At 39.8% G+C, this 21676-nt stretch overlaps 1 protein-coding gene across 2 annotated transcripts in view; it reads left to right on the top strand.

Moving 5' to 3' along the window:
- The window catches only part of MET (MET proto-oncogene, receptor tyrosine kinase), a 127753-nt gene extending 107906 nt beyond the window's left edge, over positions 1 to 19847 (top strand). The window contains exons 16-21 of one of the 2 annotated variants that reach the window (XM_036862899.1): positions 475 to 555; positions 3254 to 3435; positions 6248 to 6357; positions 7563 to 7728; positions 17360 to 17496; positions 17602 to 19847. In XM_036862899.1, the coding sequence (XP_036718794.1) occupies positions 475 to 555; positions 3254 to 3435; positions 6248 to 6357; positions 7563 to 7728; positions 17360 to 17496; positions 17602 to 17812 (887 nt within the window). In that variant the 3' untranslated portion in view covers positions 17813 to 19847. The remainder of the gene's footprint in view (positions 1 to 474; positions 556 to 3253; positions 3436 to 6247; positions 6358 to 7562; positions 7729 to 17359; positions 17497 to 17601) is intronic. The other variant, XM_036862900.1, reaches the window with a different exon arrangement.
- The last annotated feature ends 1829 nt before the right edge of the window (positions 19848 to 21676 follow it).

Genomic DNA, 21676 nt, shown 5'->3' with positions numbered 1-21676 from the left:
ATGCTAATCTTATTTCTGATGGTGGCATTTTTATTTCATTTCAGTTTATTGGAATATAGGGAGCTTATTTTATTGTATTTCTTTATGTGGGTAAAACTTTATTTTCGTATTTAAAAGATGTTACTTGATCCTTAAAAATAATGTTTCTTTTACGAGGCAGATGTTACTTCTGTTTTCAGTGGTTCCACTGTGGTTGAATATTTTATTATGTTAACCTTTAATAACAGTTACATCACCTAAATATTTACCATGTATTAAATAATCATATTGCTTGTATCTTTGGGTGAAATATATTACATATACATATTTCACAAACACACACAAATAGTGGTATTGTTAATCAAAAGCATAAGAAACAATGCACTTTTTCTCCATGTAGGAAAAAAAGAGAAATGAAGATCATGAAGAGCTTAATAAATAATATTGCACAATTAAAAGTCATGTGGCACTAACCAAGTTCCCTCTTTCATGTAGGACATTTTGGGTGTGTATATCATGGGACTTTGTTGGACAACGATGATAAGAAAATTCACTGTGCTGTGAAATCCTTGAATAGTAAGTTATATTTTATTTAACAGTGGAGTACACTTTTGTGGTTTGCAAACTAATAAATAGTTCATAATAAAATGTTGATTTACACTTTCCCTTGTGGAAAAATCAGCAACTGCTGGAATTATGGATCTAATCCTGAAAATTTGTTTGATCTAAATTCTTATTGATGGGACTTCCCTGGTGGCGCAGTGGTTAAGAATCTGCCTGCCAATGCAGGGGACATGGGTTCAAGCCCTGGTCCGGGAAGATCCCACATGCCGCGGAGCAACTAGGCCCGTGTGCCACAACTACTGAGACTGCGCTCTAGAGCCTGCAGCCACAACTACTGAGCCCGCATGCCACAGCTACTGAAGCCCACGCACCTAGAGACCGTGCTCTGCAACAAGAGAAGCCACTGCAATGAGAAGCCTGAACACCGCAATGAAGAGCAGTCCCCACTGGCCACAACTAGAGAAAGCCCACGCGCAGCAACGAAGACCCAATGCAGCCAAAAATTAAAAATATATATATATATATAAATAAATTTATTTTTAAAAATTCTTATTGAAATATTTCCTCAGAAATTATCCCTCAGAGCCCTCATAAGTAAGAATGAAGGAGAAATGAGGTTCTTTGATGAGCCTAAGTATCATTTAAATATGTTTGGCTTATAATATTTGTTTTGCAAGTGATATTTATGGAAACTATGGGAAGCATGTTGGCACATACAGTAATAATGACTCATTTTACCCAGAGACATTACTATAATTATTTTTTAACCATGACTTCCATCAAAAAGATAAAAAATGAAATAAGAAAACAGGAAAAACATATGCCAGCAGAAAATTGAAAAATTGTAAATGTGGTAATATCTCGTTTATCCACATTTTTGGTGAATGAGGTATTCCACATAAATGAACTTCCTTAACAAGTGATACTTACCCTCTTTTAGTGCTAGACATATATTTTTTAATATTATCTGCTATTGAGAAAATCTTTTTAAAATGGAATGCATACTCTTTTTAAGAAGCAGGGAATGCTGGAGTTACTCAGTTCTCCTGGGTCTCTCCCATGTATGCATGTTATTAAACTTTGCTTAAAAAAAAGAGAAAAGAAACACGGAATGCTTCCAAACATAAACTAAGACTTTATTAATGACCCAGAGCCATAATTATGGCATAAATTACTATCTTGTACAACCCAATATACTCCTCATACTAGAGCTTTCCTGGCTTCACCTTTGCTGACAGGTCTCACATGTCAAGTCAGTGTGCTTGCCTTTTCTACCCCCATTTCTAAATTTCTGCTCATAGTTTGAGGCAGCCTGAAAAAATGTTAACAAGATATATTACAGATTTATATTGGAATTAATAACCTTTCAATGCACACGTGAAAGGTTCTCCTACAAGGTACATTATTGCCAGAAATATTTCAGCTTTTTTAAACATAAATCTCCACGCTGAGCTGTGTTCTGTATGGTTCATTTTGTTGAAAGTCTAACCACAAGGTAATTAAAGGGACAGTTTATATGAAATCTAACTACAAACTGTGATGGATTAAGTATAATTGTCAATAAGTTTGCCTCACTAAAGAGCACCACTGCCAGTTGTACTCAGAACAGTCCTAATGCCAAGAAATCTTTCTCTGTCCCTGGTGTGTGCTGATCTCTATTTGGTCCAGATGGACTTCCAGGTCTTGGAATGCATTGCATTTGTAGAAGAATATCATCACTGACACTGATACTAATCAGATTAATAAATTATAGGTTGTTAACTCTTTATTAGTGCTGACTATTGTCAGGCCCTCGGGATCTCTATCTGGAAATGATTAGAAACTATTATAACAAAATAGTCTGCTTAGATACCATAGACAACGTTTGGTCTTCAAATCCTCCTACTCCAGGGATTGGAAAACTATGGCCTGCTGCCTGTTTTCATAAATAAAGTTTATTGAGACTCAGCCAGTATTGTCTGTGGCTGCTTTTGCACTGCAATGGCAAGAGTTGAGTATTTGCAACAGAGACCATAAGGCTTACAAAGCCAAAAATATTTACTCTCTGGCCCTTTACAGAAAAGTTTGCCAACCCCTGCCCTAGACAATCACCACAGAAATGGACTGGCCTGCTTCCCTCTCCTTTTTCTGTAAGAGACAAACTATGGTTCTGCGTGAGACGAACAGATTGCTAGACTCTTACAAAAACGGGTGCAGGTGGTGACTTAAAGGTGTAGCACAGGGACTTCCCTGGTGGTGCAGTGGTTAAGAATCCACCTGCCAACGCAGGGGACACAGGTTCGAGCCCTGGTCCGGGAAGATCCCACATGCCGTGGAGCAACTAAGCCCGTGTGCCACAACTACTGAGCCCACATGCCACAACTACTGAAGCCCGAACACCTAGAGCCCATGCTCCACAACAAGCGAAGTCACCGCAATGAGAAGGCTGCGCACCGCAATGAAGAGCAGCCCCTCCTCGCCAAAACTAGAGAAAGCCCGTGCGCATCAATGAAGACGCAATGCAGCCAAAAATAAAATTCAAAAAAAAAAAAAGTGTAGCACAGATGACATCATTCACTCAGAAGTATTGTAAAGAAACACTCTGATGATAAGGCATCAGGGCAAGATGTAGCCCAATGGTTTTACATTCCATTGCTCTCCCTCTCTGAATTTGACAAAGTAATCGTTGTCCCTGTAATGAAGTTAATGTCTCCACTGCTGGCTTTCTCAGGAATCACTGACATAGGAGAAGTTTCCCAATTTCTGACCGAGGGAATCATCATGAAAGATTTTAGTCATCCCAATGTTCTCTCACTCTTGGGAATCTGCCTTCGAAGTGAGGGGTCTCCACTGGTGGTCCTACCGTACATGAAACATGGGGATCTTCGAAATTTCATTAGAAATGAGACTCACGTAAGTATATTACCAAACTGACTAACTCATGAACTAGCTGTAAGCCAGCGAGCCTTCCAAAACGTGCCTGTTTTGAACCTTTTTAAAAGCTTTTAGCCAAAGAAGCACATATAAAATGTTGGCACCATTCAAATGGACAGAGGCCAATTCAATTCGCTGGTTCCTCAAAATCCTCTATCCTAGTAGGAAGATAGTGATACTTAGAAGGGTCTCCTGGGGGCAGTGATTCTTACCTGCACTGCAGCATGCTTCCTCTACCATCTGCTGGATAGGTACTCATCTTTGAGTACCGACTATATGCCAGAAAAAGCACCACACAGGAGACGTAGAACCAGAATGAGCCTCAGCTTTCAAGGAGTTTTAACCTTAGAAGGAAGAAATACATTGAAAATTAATTATAAATGGGTCTCTTACTATTTTTCAAACTTGCCGCCCACTCTTCTACCTCAGGACCTTTGCACTCGCTATTCTCTCTGCCTGGACTACTCTTCCCCAAAATATTCACATATCTCAGTCATCAACTTCAGCTTTTTGCCATAATGTCATCTTCAAAATGAAGCCTCCCTGACCTGTCTAAAGTTGCAGCTGACCACCACACTCTCATGCCTTCTTTCTTGCTCCTCTCCCCTGCTTTGTTTTTCTTCATCACACTTACCCTCATATCATACACTAGGCCTGAGTTATCCAGTACTGTGGCCGCAAGCCACATGTGAATGTGGCTAGTCCAAATTGAGATGTGCTGTAAGTATAGAATACATCCCAGGTTTTGAATATTTAGTATAAAAAAAGAAAGTAAAATATCTCATCAATAATTGTTTATACTGATTACATGTTGAAATGATAGTTTGGATGTGCTGGTTTGAAAAACATATTGTGAAAATTAATTTTGCTTGTTTCTTTTTAATTTTTTAATGTGACTATTAGAAAAATTTTAATTACATATGTGGCTTGTGTTCTATTTCTATTGAACAGTGCTCTACTAGGCAATAAATAAATAATATATTTATATACACACACACACCCACACACACACACATCCCATTAGAATTCAAGCACATGAGGGTAGTTAATTTTGTGTATTTTGTTCACTGCTGTAGCAGTAACACCTAAAATAGTGTTTGGCACATAGACTCTCAGGAGATATTTGTTGAATGAATGAGCTCAGGGTTACAAAAGAGGTTCTTAGATGCTTGCAAATGAGGGTTTTCTAAGTGACATTTATGCTAGTTCCTAAAGGCTAGCAAGCAATGGCCAAACCAGGACCAAGGAGGGAAGGAGTCTCCAGAACTGAAGTCACAGATGGCCCCCGGCTGCTTCTTGGCTCCTGTGATCAGGCCTCTTTGGGAGTTATGAAGTAGCTTTACTCTTGATCAACAGCTTCATAAACATGGGGTCAGGTTCTCGGAGGAATAAGCTCTAGGACAGTAAAGAAATATTTTGCATTCAGTCAAAAGAAAATATTCCCTGGCAGTGAATTTTTGCAAATAAGATGAATTTACCTTACAAAGCACAAAGCTTTGGCCTTACCATACCCACTTTTCCACTCTAACTCTTGCCATTAACCTGATGAGTTCATCTGGTTGGATATGCCACCTTCTCTAGGTATTATTCCCCCAGGGTTAAAGCATGATAGAGATTTCCTATTATACAGTACCATGGCCTTTTATAGTCCAAGGAGTCTATACTTATTACAACCACTAACAGATATGTCTTAGAGAAGCCTAAAACACAGGAAATGGCCTCTCCACATGCTGTATGCATTAAGGAGGGCTGTAGCCCTCCTTTCAGAGTCCCCACTGTCTGCCTCTTAAGTTCACAAACTCCACAGTGGTGCTGAAGAAGAGATATCCTGTTCCTGATGGCCAGGCACCAGTAGGGCTATCAGCCACAGTGATGTCTATGTGATTTCAGATACATTTCTCATAGGTACTAAAGGCATTACTCTGTCCATCCAATTTTGTGTGTTGAGCTTATGGAGAATGAGATTTGGGGAGGTTTGGGGTGATTTATTTATCTGGGAACTTCCTGTATTAACCGTGTATTTCTGATGCTCTGACCTGTGGGGACATGCTGACCCTGGAGAGACTGCCCCTCCCAGGACTAGCAAATTCCCGGAGGTATTAAACAACTCACCTTCAAAGAGCATGCCTTTCGTCACCAAACCAACCACTCCAGAGCCCATACCCCAGCCACCTCCTTTAAAGGGCTCTCACACTCTGGGACACTATCCACCTGCCCTAATCACTTCAAGACCAGGTACCAGACTACTAGGGACAGTCCCTATACCCCAGAGCCCACTGAAATTATTCAAACCAGCCAATTCTGAACCTGCTTCCTCTGCTTCACCCATTCCTTCCCACAGAAACCACAATACAGACTCTTGCTTATGTTTTCCCCTTGCTCCTTCTGCCTCCTTAACCAACCCTGGTGCTTCCCTGAGTGGCCTTGTATGACGTGGCATGCCTCCTCCTCTTGGGAGTTGTGAGTAACAGCCTTTTCGATGGCAATTGTTCCCATCTGCTGGCCTTACCATACCTGAATAATAATAAAACCTGCATTTTAAAACACCTCCAGTTCCCCATCTGGAAAATGGAGCCCGTATCACAGACGTGAGTGTATAAGGATTAGCCAAAGTTTATAAAAAGCATGGTACTTTGCAAATAGCAGATACTTAATAAATTATTGCTGTTATCAACAGGGCACAATTTATTATTTGAAACAAGGTCATTCTTATAAACATTTCATAATTCTGAGATCATAGCTAGAACAGTAAATGCTTAGTTTATGCGTTTCCAATTCTCTTTGATTACAGAACCCCACTGTAAAAGATCTTATTGGCTTTGGTCTTCAAGTAGCCAAAGGCATGAAATATCTTGCAAGCAAAAAGTTTGTCCACAGAGACTTGGCTGCAAGAAACTGTATGTAAGTATAGGAATCTCTGTGCCTGCAGTCCAAATTAAGTGACAAGGAGAAATCTGTTTTCCACTGTTCAAGGCTAGAGAGGATGTTTTCTCTACTCATGCAAAAGTCCTTTATTTCCGTTACAGTTTTAAATCGATATGTAAGCACTGGGGATGTAGGCGGGGCTTTCAGGCTTTATCAAACAGAATTTAAAAGGAATTCTCCAGAGGGGGTCTTAAACAGCTGTTGTGTGCTCTTGCTTTTCTTTTTCCTTCCCACCCATAGCCCCCAGTGTTGTGGTTTCACACTGCATTAGTGTTTGGGAGGGAGAATTTGATCCTCAGCATTTGACAGTGAAAAGGAGAGGGCTGGTAACACAAATACCAACATATTGTAACCTCCCAAGAGTGGATTTGAAGTCAGCCTGCAGAAACCCTACCAAAAATGGTATTTGGGAATGAATATACAAAGAACTTTATTTGTGTCTGGCTGCCTGGGCTGTATAATACAACAGTCAACAGTTTGTAGTTGATTTGTGCTTTCCCTTACATGGCACTGATTCATGGCCCATGGTATGTATGAATGAAAGAACTGTGCTATTAATTTCCTACCTTGGTTTTGGTCAATGTAACAACATAAAAGCCAGCTTAAACAAAAGATACATAGCCTCAGAAGAAATTGATTTTTGTTGAACCTTGCTGTTTTCCTAGATGCTTTACTATGTATCGGTTTTCTCTATTACCTCACTGGCGGAACATAAGAGTTGTACATACTAGCCTAGCCCACTGAGAATGAAAAAGTAAAATAACAGTCCCCTCTCATATCTCCCCCATAAAACTAAGTATTGCTAATAAGCTGGCAAGTGAAAATTAGTGATTGCTTTGGGTAGTCAGTTGGCATACTCGATTTAGCATCCAAGGAAAGCTGGGAGGGTGGCCAATTTTACTACTTCTCCAGATCTACATGAAAGCAAAAAAGATTTTCTTATGCCACATCATTTATAATCTCTTTCCTTGGTCTGTTGAATTTAAAATGTAAATGTCAAGCATTTTTATTCAAGAATTCCATTGTAATTTAGTGTTAGTCAATACAGGCCAGATGAAGCCCTCCCTTCAGAAGTTATGGATTTCAAATACTGACGTCCCTTATTCTAATCTTTAGAGATTCAGCATCACTGTAAATTATTCTATTTCAGCCAACAGTAATAATTTTTGTTCTTTCTGTAGGCTGGATGAAAAATTCACTGTCAAAGTTGCTGATTTTGGCCTTGCCAGAGACGTGTATGATAAGGAATACTATAGCGTACACAACAAAACAGGTGCAAAACTGCCGGTGAAGTGGATGGCTTTAGAAAGCCTGCAAACTCAGAAATTTACCACCAAGTCAGATGTGGTAACGTATTGATCACCCCAACCTCCTCTTTTACTTTCATACCTAACTCTTTTAGTAGTTTTATGGGAACTTAATTTTTTATTAATTAATTTATTTATTTCTATTTTTGGCTGCGTTTGGTCTTCGTTGCTGCGCGCGGGCTTTCTCTAGTTGCGGTGAGCAGGGGCCGCTCTTCGGCGCGGTGCATGGGCCTCTCATTGCGGTGGCTTCTCTTGTTGCGGAGCATGGGCTCTAGGCACGCGGACTTCAGTAGTTGTGGCATGTGGGCTCAGTAGTTGTGGTGCACGGGCTTAGTTGCTCCGCGGCATGTGGGATCTTCCCGGGCCAGGGCTCGAGCATGTGTCCCCTGCATTGGCAGGGGGATTCTTAACCACCGTGCCACCAGGGAAGTCCCAGGAAGTTAATTAAAAAAAAAAAAAAAAAAAAAAAAACCTTCAGCACCACTAATTTCAGTTTTCTTCAGAAGTAAAAACAGGCTTGACTGTCTAACAGGTACCCATAGTATGTTTTCATAAGTTCATTCATTTATTCGGAAACATTTGTCCAGAAGAATAGCATGTTAAGTCCTTGGGAAGCCCAGAGCTGAACCAGGTATGAACCCTGTCCTCCAGGAGCTTTTGCTCAGCAGGAATGGGCAGGCGTGTACGTCCCTAGCTCACACAAACTAGACTGGGATTAGTCCAGCCACTCATAGCTCAAAGGCAGAAGAAGCTGTAACTGAGGCACGTCTAGCAGTGTGGGCCTAGCTAGAAAAGTGCCCTCCTTTATCTGCAATGGTCATCCTCCTGTCACAGAACAAGCTTCTAAAGGTGTGCACCTGAGCTATGAGGGTAGGCAAGACCGTGGGCAGACTCACCTGGGCAGCCAAATCTACCACACTGCCCTTTCACCTGGTGGAGGAGGAGGTGCTTGAAATGGGCCTTAAAGGAGGATGGAATGGACAATGAAATAAAAAATGCCAATCCAGGTGAGGCAAAGGGGCAGGAAAGTATACAAATCTGTAAAGTTCTAAGGAAACAGTAAGCAGCGGTGATTCAGCAAAAATAGAAGACGCAAAGGGAACTTATGAGAATAAATTGAGAAAAATATTTTCATAGTAGGTCATAGAGATCCTTGGAAAGCAAACTAAGGAGTCTGGAATTTATTCTCTGGCCATGTGGAAACATTAAAGTGAATCAGATTACACTACAGCCTTTCTTCATTCTGTAAGATGTTTTGAGAGGAGTAGCTGCAGGAAGACAAAGTGAGAGGTAGAATTTGAAATAATATAGAAATTGTAAGAACAGAAAAGAGTTGGAAGGAAAGGCATCTCAGAGGTAGAATCAACAATATTTAGCAAGAAATTGATGAAAGTCAAAGCTGAGCAAAGTTATATACTGGTGCAATTACAAATATGTGAAGCAGAGGAGCAAAAGCCGGTTTAGGAGGAAAAATACCAATTGAGCCTTGAACATATTGAGTTTGACTTGGGAGTAGGACATACAGGCAGAAGGGTCTGTCAGGCCGTTGGAAATGTGGATCTGCAGCTTGTACAAACTCTTTAGTTGTCTTAGTCAACTAGGGATGCCATAACAAAATATTATAGACTGGGTGGCTTAAACAATGGACATTTATTTTTTGCAGTTCTAGAGGCTAAAAGTGGGAAATCAGGGTGCCAGTGTGGTCAGCTTCCGGTGAGGAAAACACATGGCCACCTTTTCACTGTGCCTCATGCTAGGGAGAGAGCAAGAGTAAGCTCTCTGGTGTCTGTTCTTGTAAGGGCACTGACCCCATCCTCATGACCTCATCTAAACCTAATTATCTCCCAAAGGCTCCACCTCCAAATACCATCACAATGGGAGTTAGAGTTTGAATATACGAATTTGGAAAGGGGGGGCACAGTTCAGTCCATAGCAGAGGTCAAGGCTGGAAATAGGCTTTTGAAAGTCCAAATACAATTATTCAGAGGAACCTACATACATGAAGTGAGGGAGAAAAGCAGAGAGGAGGGAGACCCAGAGGAAGAGAAAGTTTCAAGAAGTAATGGGATATGGTCAGCAGGGTCCACTGCTACTCAGTGCACAAGAAGGGTCTTGGAAGCTGAATGAGCTAAGTGATTTGGTCTAGAGTGTGCTGAGGAGCCTGGTGGTGGATGGAATATTCTATTTGCCTTTGATAAGTCAAGAGGACTGTGATATGTGGAGTTAAAAAACTGTTAATGTTTCAGTCCTTGAGGATAACAACTGAAAACGGGAAAAGTGTTAACTGGTGACATCAGCAAACAAGGTAGGGAGAAAATAACGGTAACGGAGGACATAGATTGCAAAAGAGAAAGGGTTGGCAGCTCTTAAGATATAACAGGGGACCGGGATCTGAGTGCAGTGTTAGGAGGCGAGAAGTCATCTGCCTCCTCCCTGTGAGTCAGCAAGAAAGAGAGGTGTGGCCTCTATTGGTAAGAATTTCAAAGACGTTGTGGTCTTTAAGTGAAAGCAGAGTTTCAGTTCCGGAGGAAGTGGGGGAGTCATTAGAGAATAAGTTGAGGGTGACTGGGAGTCTGTTTTCAATGAACAGGTGTATCACAGGACAAGGTGGAGGAATGGGACTTCAGGGTGGATAAGATTGGTAAGAGGATGTGATGGCCCACGCTAGAGCTTAATGCCTGGGATTCTGATCCTAAAAGACTCTGAAAAAGATGAAAAAAGCAGGTGCAAGAGAGGTAGGCTTGAGGACATATTAATGATGGTGGCAAGTGAAGGCATTAGGTAGGGAGAATTAACTCATCCTCAAAGAACATACATTTCATCCAGACTTGACTACTGGTAAGAACCAGAACCAGCTCTTACAACTCAATAAGACAAAATAACCCATTTTTTAAAAATAGGCAAAAGATTTGCATAGATATTTACCGCGGAGATGTATGAAGAGCTAGCTAATAAGCACATGAAAACATATGCCCACACAAAGACTTGCACATGAATGCTCACAGTAGTGTTATTCATAATAGCCAAAAACCAGGAGCAATTTTAATGTCCATCAACTGGCGAATGGGTATATAAAACATGGTATATCTATACAACAGAATAATACTATTCAGTAACGTAGAGGAACCACTGATGCATGCTGCAACATGGATAAACCTCAGAAACATTATATCAAGTTAAAGAAGGCAGACCCAAAATATTACACGTTGAATGATTCCATTTATGTGAAATTTCTAGAAAGAGGCAAAAAATTGAGACAGAAAACAGATCAGCGGTTGCCTGGGGCTGAGGGTGGGAGCGAAGACTGACTACCAGCAGGCATGAGGGAAGTTTCTGGGGTGTTGGAATTGATCTAAAACTGTATTGTGATGATAGCTGCATAACTATATAAATTTACTAAACATCATCGACTGTACACTTACCGTTGGCAAATTTTATGATATATAAATCATACCTCAGCAAAGTTATTAAAACAAAACAAGCCTGATGAAATTTTGGATGCACAAGGCAAGAGTTGGGATTCTGAGCTTCTTGACAGCCCTGTACACACACTACTATCTCCACAAAAATACACGCATACTGCAGGGAGGTTAGCACTTCTTATAGAACAACTGTCACTCAGATACTTGACTAGAAATTTACACAGGCTTCTACTATAGATACGAAGTGCTATGTCTTTCTCCCTCTTATTGAAAGACACTATACTGTACTACATAAAGGGTGAACCTGAGTAATCCATACACTGCTGCTTTGGAAAATGGTTATTGATTGCATGGATAAATTTGCATAAAGTTTCATTTCCAGGACAGCACAATCTTTTGAATGTTGACATGGAACATTTCCAAAAGCATGTAATAAACCATATGTATGTTGAGACCTACAAGCAAAAACTTGCCTGTTTGTAGAAAGGTCTACTGTCTCGCAAATGCCCAGATGGAGTTCAGCTAAAGTCTGAATACTCTTGAAGCCCTTTTCAACAAAATTGGAGTGTCTCTATATGTGCAGTTATTCATACCCAGTATTGCACAGTGTCTCACACTTAGTAAAAATGCTTCCATTAAAGTCAATACTGATTCCTCAGTTGTTCAACCAACTGGCTTTTTCATCCTGCTTCACCATTCTGCAGCATTTAATATCGTCAACTACTCCTCCCTTCTTGAAATTTCCTCCTTCTTTGGTTTCGGGGGACACTGTACCATCTTGTTTTCCTCCTGCTTTTAGGCTGTGTTTTCTTTACCTTGACAGCTTCTCTTTCTTCTCTCACAGCCTTACACACAACTCTCCCCCAGGATTTTGGTCCCCAGGTGTCAGCCTCTCTCAACGATTTCAACCATTCCCATCAAGGGTCCCCTTTGAACCTCTCTTCCTAGATATTTTCATTAGCAACACAAATTTACCATGTTCAAATTCTTTCCTGCCGACTGTCAATGCCTCACTTCTTTATTTCTATTAATGGTATCGCCATTGTGCAATATACCAATTCTTCACCCTTTTTATTGTGCAGTTCTTTAAGTTTTAAAGATTGCATACAGTTGTATATTCACCACCACCACAACCAGGATATGAAACAGTTCCATCATCCCGGAAAATTTCCTGTGCCTCTTTGTATTCAACCCCTGCCCTAACGCTAAGACCTGGAAACCACTGGTCTGTTTTCTGTCTCTATAGTTTTACCTTTTCTAGAATGTCATATAAATGGAATCATACAATAAATATGAGTCTGTCTCCTTCACGTAGCGTAATGCGTTTGAGAGGTATCAGTAGTATCAATGCATCAGTAGTTATTCCTTTTTTTATTGTGGCAAAAACATAAAATTGACCATCTTAACCATTTTTAAGGTACAGTACAGTAGAGTTAACTATATGCATATTGCTGTGCAACTGATCTCTAGAACTTCATCTTGCAAAACTGAAACTCTGTATCCACTGAACAACTCCCCATTTCCCCCTCCCCCCAGCCTCTCTGGCAACCACCATTCTACTTTCTGTTTCTAACAGTTTGACTACTTTAGATACCTCATTATAAGTGAAATCATATAGTATTTGTGTTTTTGTAACTGGTTTATTTCACTTAGTATAACGTCCTCAAGGTTCATCCATTTGTAGCATATGACAGGATTTCCTTTTTTAAGGCTAAATAATACTCCATTGTATGTATATACCACATTTTCTTCATCCATTTATCTGTCAATGGACATTTAGATTGCTTCTGTCTCTTGGCTACTATGAATAATGTTGCTATGAACATGGGTGTGCAAATATCTTTTCTAGATACTGATTTAATTTCCTCTGAATACATATACCCAGAAGTAGGCTTGCTGGATCATATGGTAATTTTATTTTTAATTTTTTGAATACTCTTTTCCATAGCAGAATAATTCACTCCTTTTTATTCCTAAGTAGTATTCCATTGTGCAGATGTCCCACGTTGTGTTTATCCATTCACTGCTTGAAGGACATTTGAGTTCTTTGCTGTTTTAGGCAATTGCTTATACGTAATTATAACTGCTGTAACATTTACTTAAAGGTTTTCGTGTGAACATTTTTATTTCTTTTGAGTAGATATCTAGAAGTAAAATTACTGGGTTGTAAGTTAAGTGTATGTTTAACTTTATGAGAAGCTGCCAACTGTTCCACAGTGCCAGTATCATTTTATATCCCTAACAATAATATATAAGAGTTCTAGTTGTTCAGCATCCTCACCAGCATTTGCCATTTTCAGTTTGTGGGATTTTAGCCATTCTAATAAATTGTAGTGGTGTCTAATTTTCTTTTTAATCTGTATTTCCCAAATAACTAATGATGTTAAACATCTCTTCATGTGCTTATTTGCCATCCTTATTCTACCTTTTGTGAAACGTCTACTCAGGTCTTTTCCCCATTTTTTAAGTTTCAGAATTTATTTTCTGGTGGTTTTTAAATTGGGTTGTTTGTTATTTTACTGTTGAGTTGAGAGTTCTTTATATATTCTGGATACAGGTACATGTTATCAGATATTTGTTTTTACCAATATATTTTTCTAGTCTTTGGCTTGCCTTTTCATTTTTTTAATGGTATCTTTCAAAGAGCAGAAGTTTTAAATTTTATTGAAAATGTTATCAATTTACCAGTTGTTAAATTTTATCAATTTATCCTTTTTTTTTTTTTTAAATCAGTCATCAATTTTATACACATCAGTGTATACATGTCAATCCCAATCGCCCAATTCAGCACACCACCATCCCCACCCCACCGCGGTTTTCCCCCCTTGGTGTCCATACGTTTGTTCTCTACATCTGTGTCTCAACTTCTGCCCTGCAAACCGGTTCATCTGTACCATTTTTCTAGGTTCCACATACATGCGTTAATATATGATATTTGTTTTTCTCTTTCTGACTTACTTCACTCTGTATGACAGTCTCTAGATCCATCCACGTCTCAACAAATGACTCAATTTATCCATTTGTTTAATCAATTGTGCTTTTTTATAAATTGTGTTGTATCTCAATTTACCTACTCTCGAATGCTCAAATTTGGCTGTGTCTGTTCCTTGATTGCCTCGGCAGTGTGCCTTTCTATCACTTTTTATAGCTTATAACAATCTCTCACCTCTAATAACTGCTTTGAGCATCACCTTTGATAAAGTGAGGCAGAGATTCTTCAGGTGAGCTCACTGCTGGTGCTCAGATATTCAGAAAGACTTGACCGTTCACACAATAAGCAAGAACGGCAGCGCTCTCCTGTCTTGAAGCTTAAAGTGACTTGTTTCCATCATTCTTTTTTTTTTCCTCTTTTTTGATTAATTTTTATTGGAGTATAGTTGCTTTACAATGTTGTGTCCATCTTTCTTAACGCACAGGTATTGTACACCACCCTCTGCCTTTGTCTCTCTCTCCCCCTCCCTCTCCCGGCCCCCATCAGCCTCCCTCTTCTTGGTCAGCATCATTCTCCTCCTTCACTGCCCCTCCCCCCACCAGCCTGGCAGTCCAAGCTGTTATGGGGAGTTTGGAACGCAGACTGTTCGTGGAAACTGCCTCCCTCTCACCTCTTCTGTCCCATGATTCCTCCAACACTCCTCTGATACCCAGTTATTGTCCAAGCCCTATCATTCCTTATAAACTTATCCAACTCTTTCCCCTTTTTTGCAAGTTTGCCTCCAGACATCCTATAGCTTAGGCTGTTGCTTAGGGAAACCTGATCACACACAAGTTATCAGCCTCTCAGAACTTTGGTTTCTTCATCCTTAAAACAGCTACAAAACTGATTACATTACAGGGTTATTATAAAGATTAAATAAGACAATCTTTTTTTTTTTAAAGGGCATGACACCCACCCGTGTGTCATTCGATGACACGTACTCTTTCCCACCACTCTAATTCAGGAGTTCAGTCTCATAAGGTTCTGTGTTGCCAGTAAGCAGTAGCAGCCCTCACCCACTCCTGTTCAGAAACCTCCTAACTGGTCTCCATGTTGTGGATGGGCTTCCCTATTTGTCTAAAGCAGAGTGTTTACAGATGCAATCTCCTGGAGCTCGACCCCAGTCACATCCCATCGATTTCAGTTTAACCCACGTTCAACATTCAAAGACATGGTCCCCTTTCAACCTTATCTATCCGTCGTCCCTTCACCTACTCCACACATCAAGCAGAGTGACCTGTTGTCCTTATGGTTCAAAAAAACACACGACTTCTCTTACCCCTGGGCCCACTCCCTCCATCCAGAACACTCTTTCTGCCCTTACAATACACGTATCTATTTAACATATGCTCCCTGTTCCTCAAGACCCGCTATACTGTCACTTTCTTCCTAAAGCCTTTCTCAGTACCCCGCTCTTATCCCTTTGCCTTTTCATAACATTTGTACCTCTTTTCTATAATTGCTCTGTATCACAGTTATTAGATCTTATTGTTCTACGTGACAGTTAATTGCATAATACTCTTAACCCTGTTAAATCAGCCTTGGGGCCTATCCAGTAACTTGAACAGTGACCTACTTGTGCACCATCAAGGGTCAGTAGATACTTGTTAAATTGATTTAAATTCTAATGCAAATTCTGGAACTTGAAGGTTAACACAATGAAGTTGTCAGAAGTGACTCATAAGATTTTTATGCATTGAAAACTTTGACTTTGAAGGGCACATAGTGCCCACCTGGGAAGGAGTTTGTTTTCTCTATTTGGATCAAGGAAGTCAGTGACCTTAAAGGGTTCTCGCACTCGGGCAAAGGGAAAAAGTCATTAATGGAGATTTGTACCGGCAACCACAGTGTCTACCTGGTTTCTTTCTTTCAGAAACACAAGCTTTATTCTCCTTCTTGCTGAGTATTGCGAGCTACACTTGCTTCTCAATGTTATGTTTTCCTGCTCTGCATGTCTGATCTGTATTCTCTTTGCCCTCCGAGCTTCTTTTTTCTCAGTGCCTCATTCCTGCCCCCATGTGCTTCTTGGTCTGTGAGTGTCCTGGAAGTGTTGCTAGGGGAGAACTGATTTCCTGGGTCCTTGGTGACCCACACAGGCTGACTTACTCTCATTGTGTCATTCTCACCTTGGCACACGTCCAGGGCAAGATAATATGTATGACCTGATCTATTCCAAGGAGAGTGCTCTAAATCAAGAAATTGCATACTTAGTGAAGTTTAGTAGACCAAGCAAGACCCAGGAGTCAAGAACTCTTAAATGTTTATCCCTGTGTGAATTCAGATTTATTGGGGAATTTTTAGCAAATCAGTCAACCTCTCTGTGTCCTAGTGATCATCCTGTAAAGTACTGTTACAGCTGTTTTATATTAATTTCCTCCTTTAATATTTTCAAAATATATTTTATTGAAATTCATTTTCGGTTGAGAGCCTTGATGCCTAGCAGTTTTATTACTTCTGATTTTTTTTTTTTTTAATTTTATTTATTTATTTATTTATTTATGGCTGTGTTGGGTCTTCGTTTCTGTGCAAGGGCTTTCTCTAGTTGCGGCGAGCGGGGGCCACTCTTCATCGCGGTGCGCGGGCCTCTCACTATCGCGGCCTCTCTCGTTGCGGAGCACAGGCTCCAGACGCGCAGGCTCAGTAGTTGTGGCTCACGGGCCTAGCCGCTCTGCGGCATGTGGGATCTTCCCAGACCAGGGCTCGAACCCGTGTCCCCGGCACTGGCAGGCAGATTCTCAACCACTGCGCCACCAGGGAAGCCCTACTTCTGATTTTTAATATGGATTTTTACTTTTACTGACTTAGACCTTCTCTTTTAACATTAACTTTTAGATAAGTTACATTTCTTAAGGAGTATTTACATTCATTTGGAAATCCCACACATTTAAATTTTGGAAGCCTTGTCTTCTTTTTTTTTTACTAATAATCTAAAATTGTAGTGAAGCTATTATAAAAAAGGATAGAAACATTTTAATGCTTTGACCCTATAAGAGAGAACTTGGAAGATGCACTCTACAAACTACTGATGAAATGTTAATCATCATGTGGACTTTGAAAACTTTACATTTACTTGTAATCGAAACTTTATCCAATTCTGGTTTAAACGAGTCATAATTATGTAGCTTACTGATTGCCTTTAAGGAAGATTTTGCCCATAACAGCAATAGTATTGAATACACTAAACCAAGTTTAGTTATGAAGACCTGCTGATCACCTTTCATATTTGTGTGGTCACCCTTCCCTCACCTGGATTCTCCCTTCCCTTGTTTGACCAGTGGTCCTTTGGCGTGCTCCTCTGGGAACTGATGACAAGAGGAGCACCACCTTATCCTGATGTCAACACCTTTGATATCACAGTATATTTGTTGCAAGGCAGAAGGCTCCTACAACCTGAATACTGCCCAGATCCCTTGTAAGTAAGAATTCCAGCAGGATCTTCTGTAGCTCTTATGTTCTTTACTTTTACAGAAATACTTGCCTTCAGAGTCCTCACAGCACTGTTTCCTTTCTGAAACAGGTATGAAGTGATGCTGAAATGCTGGCACCCTAAAGCTGAACTGCGCCCATCCTTTTCTGAACTGGTCTCCAGGATATCAGCGATATTCTCTACTTTCATTGGGGAGCACTATGTCCACGTGAACGCTACATACGTGAATGTCAAATGTGTCGCTCCATATCCTTCTCTGTTGTCATCACAAGATAATGTTGATGGCGAGGGGGACACATGATGGATGGAGGCACCTGTACCAGCAGCCCCCTTCTGACAAGCATCACTGAACTGTCCAAACAACAGTCCACACTTTGTCCAATATTTTTTTCACTGCCTGGCCACTGAAAGGCCACCAGGTATTATTTGCTTTTGCCAAAATTGCACTATTATAGGACCTTATATTGTTATTTAAAATGACTGGATTCTACGGAATTTCTCATCTGACAAAGCATCGGAGCCAGAAGCTTGGTCCCACAGGCCAGTGACCAACAGCAATCCTGCAACTGTGATGACGCTCCTGTCACATTCAGGCCAAAACCTGAAAGCTGGGTTGAAATTTTTAAAAATCAGGATCCCACCTGATTTCATATGGGGAACTGAAGCAATGCATTTTGAGGGCTTCTTGATCACAGAAAATTCAAAAGAAGTGGTAATGTCCAGTACAGACATGGCAGCCCTGGGACCAGGCCACTCATTTAGAATTAAAGTATTTCAAATAACTTTTATGTGTTGTATGAACAACACATTTTTTTTATTACTGGTGTTGTCATTTGCCCATTAGGTAAACATTCCCTTTTAAATTTTTGTCTACACATTCCTTTTATTGGAGAACTATCCATAGACAACACGGTCAACATTTCAAAACAGCAGGACGTGAAATGTGTTTATAAATTAGTAGGAATATTTACATATGTACATAGACAACGTTAAGATTTTCATATAATAGCTTAGTCACAGTGAAATATTTGTCATTTAAAAATCAACTGTTTGAGAATGATACCTTTCTGACCTGGATGTGGACATTTACAAGTTTTGTCTGTTTTTTTGTTTTTTTTTTTTTTTAATGATGACTCTGAAAATGAAACAAGTAATTTGTGATGATAAATGTTTTTAAAGGTAACTCAGCATGTTTTTAAAGCAAAATACATCCGACTAAAACTTTATTGGTTCCAATCATGGCTCATAAGTAGAGCCGAGAAAGAATCGATGGACTGGAAATATTAGCCTCTTTCTCAGGTGGCAGCCTTCCACCCCACAAGCAATTGGAGACAATAAAATCAGGAGGAGTCCAGTTTTGCATTAGGACATGTTTTGTGTTAAGCAAAACATATTTTAGGGGAAAAAAAAAAAAGACAACTGAAAGTTCTGGCCATTTCACCTGGATGAACAGTTACTCTGGTCAGGACTTCTGTGATGTTTTGTTCTGTGGGATTTTGTGCTTACTACTGTATAATGCATGTGGCACAGTATACTCTAACTGGTTTTGTCGATGTAAACATTTAAAGTATTATATTTTTATAAAAAGGTTTATTTTTAATGATGTAAAAAGACTTTTGTTAGGCCACAAAAATACTGCACTGTGAACATTTCAGAAAAGGTATGTCGGACTTGGATTAATAACAGCATGGTTTTAAATGACTGTAAATAGTGATAAGGAAATGTACTGACTGCCAGTACACCCCACCCTCATTACATCATCAGGACTTGAAGCCAAGGGTTAACACAGCAAGCTATAAAGAGGGTGTGTTATGCTAAAACCCAATAGCATAGAGTTGGGCTCTTGTTGCGAGAGAGAGTGATTACAACCAAAAGCTCTTTGACAATGGTGGAACTTACCAGAAGACACAAGGAATTGTACTGCAGAGATACTCCAATTCAAATATCACTATTTCAGAAGTGTAAAGAGTAATACTGATTCACAGAATATTGTAAATGATGGATGAGGAAGAAAAAATCCACTCTGCAGAAAGAAATAACTGTCTCCACCGATGTCAAGAGAATGAATACATCGAGAATAGCGCTTATGTAAATCAACCCATCAACAAGACTGCACACCTGTATATATGCTTGAGAAAGCTACAATGTGAAAATCATGTTTGCTATTTATAAACGTGTCCTTAGGTTAATGTGTCTGGACAGATTGTGGGAGTTAAGTGATTCTTTGAAGAATTAGATACTTGTCACTGCCTATACCTGCAGTTGAGCTGAATGGTACTTTGTATGTTAATAGTTGTTGTTCTGATAAATCGTACAATTAAAGTGATGTATCATCTTGTATACTGAGTTGGTTTTTGCTAGTCATGCCTGATTACCTACTCCATTTACATAATGACAGAGGAAGCCTAAGATTGATTTCACCTGACTGTACCAACTCATCCATTTATGAGAGTCTTAGTGAAGTTAATGCATAGACATCTAAAAGAATTTGCATCCTTGAATCTCAGGAAGTCTGTCTCTCTAAGGGTGGTTCCCCCTGCGCTGCTGAATTACCTAACATTTCCCTGACAACCTTTCAACTGCTAGAGCACCTGGCCCCTACTTCAGCTTGATCCTCTTCTCCAGCAAGGTGCATCCTTGGACCAGAAGACATGACAATGGAGCTGCAACCCCACAGTTGGCACAGAGATACCTAATTGGATGTTGGAGGAGAGAGACCTTCTTACCCCCTTAAAACTACTCTTTTCACCTACACGGGTTCCAACTCTTCAGGTGCCCCCAGGGACTAGAGCAACTACCTTCAGGTTATATCCATGAATATTCTTGTAACGGTAAAGGGATTCAAAGGTGAAATTTCAGTCATCTAAGCTTTGGGGCAGTCTGATTTTTTTTTTTAAAAAAAAGGTCCGAGTTTAAACTAGTGCCTACAAAGTATAGTGGGGGCTGATTCTTTAGTGAAAGAGAATTTAATGCCTGTACCCAGTCAAACTCCCTCCCCTCCAAGAGATGCATTTCCATAGGAAGTTCAATCAGACCCTATGCCCAGAAGGACAAGAACTTGTCCTCTTTATATCCCAAGTGTCTGTCACTTTTTTAGCATGTCGTCAAACAATGCTCTACTGAAACAGGATTTTCTTGTCTTCAATCACTTTAAGCCACCACAGATACAGAGTTACCTAGGTAGCTCCCATGATGTTTGGTGAATCACTGACATGGAGGGTGGAAGGGAATCTTTCTATGGAGAGAGGGATAAAAAGATGTCCCTTTGCAAAGTTTTGCTTGATGCTCTGTATTTTTAATTACCACAGGATTTTTCACTCCACAGTGTAGGCATCAATTATATTTTTGCTCTCTCTGACCTACACAGGAGATTGCATCCTTAAAGAAATATGGTGAAGGGATACAAAACCTGTACAAGCACATTAAATGTTTAATTGCTGATGTCTTGCACTGTTAATTTACCCAATTTAGTTCAGGAAACAAGTTAACATTATGTAAAAGAAATTAATTAGTATTTAATTTAATTCCACTAATACTTAGTAAGCATCTGCATATGTCAGGCATTGTACTAGGTAATGGGGATTTACAAATAAACAGTCTCTCCCAACCCAAGGAATTTAATTGAAGAGACAAACAATATTACACAGTTAGTGAATATTAGAACTGTGCATTTTCTTAGATCTGTAAACCATCTTGAAGAGGCTTCACAGTTTATAATTGGAATTTTGTAGCTTTGACCCCTTGACCTATTCCTCTCACCCCCTCCTCCCCTTTGGCTACCACCAATCTGTTTTCTGTATCTATGAGCTCTTTTTGTGGGTTTTTTTTGTGGTTTGGTTTTGGGATTTTTGGGGGTTTTTTTTAGAGTCCACATATAAGTGAGATCATATGTCTTTCTTTGTCTGACTTATTTTACTTAGCATAATGTCATTGAGGTCCATCCATGTTGTAGCAAATGGCAAGATTTCCTTCTTTTTTATGGCTGAATTATATGTATACATATAATTTTCTTTATCCATTCATCCACCAGTGGACACTTAGATTGTTTCCATGTCTTGGCTGTTGTAAATAATGCTAACATGGGAGTGCACATATCTTTTTGAGTTAGAATTTTCATTTTCTCCGGATAAATGTCCAAAAGTGGAATAGCTGGATTGTATGGTAG

Source organism: Balaenoptera musculus, chromosome 9 (genome assembly GCF_009873245.2).
Source record: "Balaenoptera musculus isolate JJ_BM4_2016_0621 chromosome 9, mBalMus1.pri.v3, whole genome shotgun sequence".
NCBI lineage: Eukaryota > Metazoa > Chordata > Mammalia > Artiodactyla > Balaenopteridae > Balaenoptera > Balaenoptera musculus.
The sequence above is the reverse complement of the archived record's forward strand: the minus strand, read 5'-3'. Positions and strand labels throughout refer to the sequence as shown.